The sequence below is a fragment of the Penaeus monodon genome, chromosome 17, assembly GCF_015228065.2.
Source record: "Penaeus monodon isolate SGIC_2016 chromosome 17, NSTDA_Pmon_1, whole genome shotgun sequence".
In the NCBI taxonomy this organism is placed as follows: Eukaryota; Metazoa; Arthropoda; class Malacostraca; order Decapoda; family Penaeidae; genus Penaeus; species Penaeus monodon.
In genome coordinates this window covers 1,697,962-1,703,110 of record NC_051402.1, presented here as the reverse complement: position 1 = coordinate 1,703,110, position 5,149 = coordinate 1,697,962, and the positions used below count along the sequence as shown (strand labels likewise).

Sequence of the window (5,149 nt, the reverse complement as noted above, 5' to 3'; positions counted from 1 at the left end):
AATTCTTCACCTGTTTCGCTATATACACGAGTATCTTCTTTTAAACCGAGTTGGTTATGATACGAACACAGAATAAACGATGATATTGGCAAACTGCTATGATTTCAGTACATCTGTAAGTGCTGAAGTGCAATTGTTTGCCGAGGAAGTTGAGTTACTTTGATTTATGATCCTATTCTTAATTATAGTCAAAATAATGTTGTTTAGTCGATATGAGCTGCTGAAGAAAGGATAGCAAATCAGACAAGTGGAATTAACTAAAATATATATATTTTTTATTCACTTATTTTTTCTATAATCTGAAATATATCTCTGCATTCTTATTCATCCTTTTTTCAGTCATTAATCCATACCTATTTCACATATAAAAAAATAAGTGGTTTACCAGTACCTTATCATGTGACAGGTTATGATAAGACTTCACACAATACAGTCTTTAAATGAAGCCTCTTTCATTTTGTTTCTTTTGGAAACCAATGTCATCTGATATTAGATATTAAAGTAGATTTCAAAGTATATTCATAGTTCATAATTACTTTCACGTCATCAGATAAACGGACGTGTTTTGTGCAAGTGAAAGCGTAACTACAGGCGTAGATACCTCGTAAATACACGAAATCTTAAGAACGTTAGTGGATACTGAGAATGAACCAAATAGGAATTAATTCGTGAAACCTATGGGTAATCTTTCGTGCAATGTCCACTCAGTTTATATCAGTGATTAACCTGTAGTAAGAAGTGATAAATTCACAAATGATTATTCATCTGGACAACATTCCTTCAAAGAGCAGTCGAAAAAAATATATTCTCATGTCAACGCTAAGAATAGAATTCACACGACATTTAGGCTGCTCGAAAAAGGTCGTGAGGTCAATAATTCATCGCCGCTAATTGCGAGTTAAGGACAATTAGCAGAGCGGAGGGCGGTGACTCATGGCATGGCTCTCGCAGGGGCGTCACTAGATCCCAGGCGTCATCCAAGGGAAAGTTCAGAAGCCCACCAGCCTCGCTTGGTGTGATAAAGGTGACTCGCCCTTGATAAGGGGGGATTCAGTCAGCGTAAGAGGGCGCTACGAGAGGTCGAGGTCAGCCCATCGCGCGCTGCTTCTTCCGACCTCCCGCCGGACACGCTCCAGGTCCTGCCGGAGAAAGGAGAACGTTAGGAGAGTGTTCAGTCTATCCTGGGACAGACCAGCCTCTCTCTTTACGAAGTGAAGAAAGATAGAGGCCCTGGGTTCTCGTGGCGACTTTTGAATGTCCGAAAAGCAGTTATAAAAGGAAACAAAGTTTTAATTATTGTTCTAAAAGAAAGGATATCTTAGAATTACTTATTTGCACATCACCCTTTGACTTCTTTGAAGTAACAAGCCTTTGCGGCAATCACAGATTTGAGATTACGGGGCCAAATTTAGAATGATTCTTTTTAGGGTACAAGTTATTCTTAGTAGACCTACCGTTATGCACTTGATTATATCATTCCAACCTTGCAGAGTATTAGTAACCCCCCCCCCCCACACACACACACACACACGCACGCACACACACATCTATTTATCTATCTATACATATGTGTGTATCTATATATTTATATCTATCTATCTTATCTATCTACCTCTATCTATCTATCTATCTATATAATTATAACTTCCCCAAAGAAGTACTGGTTCTTCACCTCATTCTTCTGAGCGCGGAGGTTGTCGACGTCGGGTTCCCTGTAGTTCGAGTCCCGTCCTGGGTCTTCTGGCAACACTGACGACTTTTCCTCGTGTTCCTGCCGACGGCGAGACTCTCATTAATCTGACATCGCGCGCGTAAATGGCAACAGTCGTAGTGTAGCTATTACGGTAATGGCAAGGGCGGGCGGTAGTGAAGTCATTGATGTTGATAATGATGTCAGTGTCAAGTGCTTTGATTAAAGAATTATTAGTCTTGATAGCGCTAATGCAGGGGTCAATTATGGTAATGAGAATAGTAATAACGGTAGTACAGAAATGAAAGGAGTCATTGCAGGAAAGGTGAAGTGTAACTACGATTAAAATAGAAATCTCAAGAGGTCTTGCTCTTTGACAAAATGTAAACAAATACAAAAAGCTTACTTTAATGGGTTGCACAGCCACAATCACGACAAATGTTTTTCTTTTCTTTTCTTCCTCCTAATCCCTGGGAATAGAGTAACTAGGGGACGGAACTCACCTGCGGGAACCTTGCAGTGAAGGTGTGCCTCCAAGCATCCAGCGTCATGGCGTGGTTGTCGTCCATCGTGCCCGAAATGGCGCCCAGATTGTCGCTGCCCGCCGGGATTATTAGGGGTTTGTTATAATCCTGCGCCACGCTTTTGCTGGGGATGAAAGGCGGGTGGGGTTAGTCCTTGGCACGTACACACACTCGAATCTCCAGACCGATTATTTCTGCGTTAAATGTAAGGTGACTAACCTCTCGACGGTGCCAAAAGCAAAGTGGCTGAGGAGTTCCTTTGCCTTCTTTATGAGTCCGGGGTCGCGCGCGGAGAAGAACTGCAGAGACGCCCCGTGTGTATGCGCTGCGAACCTACGGAATTGTGTTATTAGTAGTACTATTACTGTCCTTACAATCAGAGAGTGTGTGACTACGTTATGCAGAGGAAAATAGTATTTCTCAGTCTCGATACTGCTTCACTGATTCAAATCTCAATGTTAGTCTTCTGATGTATCTACTTTAAATAGTGCTCGATGATAAACAAATTTTCCTACCTGAGCGCGCGACAAATGACCTTCTTTCCCTCAGGTTCCATTTCCTGAAAAAGATCGTACTTTCCTCCCACGATGACCAGCGGCACCGGAAAAGGAGTCATCTTGTCCTGATCCTGGAAATGACCTTCTCGTTAATACCGCTCGGACCTGTCTTTTCCTTCCTTGCCAATCATATTCGCACAGCATACAATATCAAATACTTTACCAACTGCAATTTATTCAAACCTGTTTTTTCTGTGATGTACACTGAAGAGGACAAGGCTAGGTCAGCACAAGAAAATGAGAATGATGAAAAAAAAAACGCGAATGCCAGTAAAAGGCAGAGCAGGAAGGGGACTCAAAACAGGAAATGGACTGCGGGGCGAGACTGCGTAAAGACAAGGACAGAAGACAAACCGGGTGTGGCAAAATACAGAAAGAGGTAGGGGAAAAGAACGAAGCCTGGAGCCGTGAGCAGAGGCCCTCTTGAATTACCTGGTGGTCAGGCACGCGCCTCTTGGCCGCCGCCTCCTCCAGCTGCTCCATCAGACCCGGCGTCTCCGCAACCACCTTCTGTATCTCCTCCTGAAGCGCAACGGGGAACGGTGATAAGGCCACAGGTTTTATAAGCTTAAACATAATTAGACGACGTGTATCAATACGCAATTAATCACAAGCCTTATTGGTATTTACGGCGAGACACTGACCTGCAGGGTAGCGAGAAGTTTTTCAAGGTCCGCCCAGATGGTCTCGGGGCGGGAGAGGTCCAGCATGAGAACCACGGTCAGCTGCGACAGACTGCGCGAGGTGATCGGCGTGGCCAACAGGGACGTGAACAGCAACCCCCCGCCGAGTTCCCACAGGTGACCCACGTCCTTCACCTGTCGGTCGGTTGCGCGGAACCCGTGAGCTTTCTGAACTGGCAGAGGTAATCACGACAACAAACCCCATTTCTAATTATGTCCAAGACTCGGCTTACCACAGGAACTTACCAGTGTCTTCCCGCTCTTCCTGCCGTAAGTGTACTCGAGAGCAAGGGTGGTGCGTGGGGGCTCCTCGCGGTCAAGGAACCTCTGAAGCAGCGTCGTCTTCCCCTGCAGAGACGGTCGGACGGCGCAGGAAGAGGGTCACAAGAAAGGGTTACTTCAGATCACTTCAGGTATAGCACACTCCCCGTAAGAGAAAGCCAAGTTCAAAACTAAGTTCAGGGTTTATAATAGTATTACTGAAGGCATATATCTTTTACTTCTTCATGATTTCCTTCGGTTGATATGATATATATATAATTTTTGAGAATCCTTCCGTGGCAAAGATTATATAAAACTGATTCTGGTGCACCATTTCATAACTTTTTTTTTATTTTTAATCCGGCTGAATTATAAGAATTCTAATGCATTGTAGTTTGATGTCCAGAAACCTTTTTACTAAATTAATACATGAATAAACAATAAAGATGATGATAGTAATGACAATAACAAAAAACAACAACAATAATAATGATAATCGTGAAAATTATAATAATACCGATAATAACAACAATGATATGAATAAGAACAAGATGAACAAGAACAAAATGATGATTATGATAATGATGATTATAGTACTAACAGTAATGATTGGTTTATGTCACATAATCGTACATGCGTACATGCCCCCCATATATATATATATATATATATAATATATATATATATATATATATATATATATATATATATACATATATTATATATATATATATATAATATATATATATATATATTATATATATATATATATAGAGAGAGAGAGAGAGAGAGAGAGAGAGAGAGAGAGAGTGAGAGGGAGAATATATATGACAGACATCTACAGAGACAAAGTCAAAGAGAGAGAAAGAGAGATTACAAGTCTGAAGTGGCTTTTGCAGCTGTTACGCAAGATGACAAAGACCTCCTGTGGCCCGAGCAGCATGCCTGACGCGGCCTCTTGCCAGTGTTCGGGCCTGACGCAGCATGCCACAGCGCCGGGTAATTCCGGTGGTGTATGGCCCGGCAGGTGTCTATATATGGCTATTTGCTGAGCTCTGTTACGTAAATGTTTACTCACGAGATACTTATCGTCAATTGATCTGTATGAAGTTTTGGGTTTTCGTCTACTTTTGTCCCCGAATGTAAATTATAATTGTATTTTACAACGATGGGTTTATTGTAATCAACATTGTAGAAGTGAGAGAGAATCGAACGCTTAGAAACTGTTATGTTAAGAAAAAAAAATTATATATATATATAACGTGGGTTCTCGAATCTTTTTATGATCACGGAATTAAATTTCAGTTCAGTAAATTGCGGTATTGGAGACAAATGGAAATTTATACGAATGGTCTTTTTCGTCACCGCATTTCAGACACCATGAAAATGAATGTTCTGATATATCCCCTGACTTGTAGAAGCTTTAAAGTTTTT

At 41.6% G+C, this 5,149-nt stretch overlaps 1 protein-coding gene across 4 annotated transcripts in view; it reads right to left on the bottom strand.

The window, feature by feature from the left end:
• Positions 1 to 273: 273 nt before the first annotated feature.
• LOC119583440 (cytoplasmic dynein 2 light intermediate chain 1-like) overlaps positions 274 to 5,149 on the bottom strand; it is a 14,766-nt gene continuing 9,890 nt past the window's right edge. For 2 of the 4 annotated variants that reach the window (XM_037931925.1, XM_037931926.1), the window contains exons 3-10: positions 3,701 to 3,802; positions 3,416 to 3,589; positions 3,204 to 3,293; positions 2,730 to 2,842; positions 2,434 to 2,547; positions 2,194 to 2,338; positions 1,673 to 1,771; positions 275 to 1,139 (exon numbers count right to left, since the gene is read on the bottom strand). In XM_037931925.1, the coding sequence (XP_037787853.1) occupies positions 1,071 to 1,139; positions 1,673 to 1,771; positions 2,194 to 2,338; positions 2,434 to 2,547; positions 2,730 to 2,842; positions 3,204 to 3,293; positions 3,416 to 3,589; positions 3,701 to 3,802 (906 nt within the window). In that variant the 3' untranslated portion in view covers positions 275 to 1,070. Of the gene's footprint in view, positions 1,140 to 1,672; positions 1,772 to 2,193; positions 2,339 to 2,433; positions 2,548 to 2,729; positions 2,843 to 3,203; positions 3,294 to 3,415; positions 3,590 to 3,700; positions 3,803 to 5,149 lie in introns of those variants that run through there. The other 2 variants (XM_037931924.1, XR_005229702.1) reach the window with 2 other exon arrangements.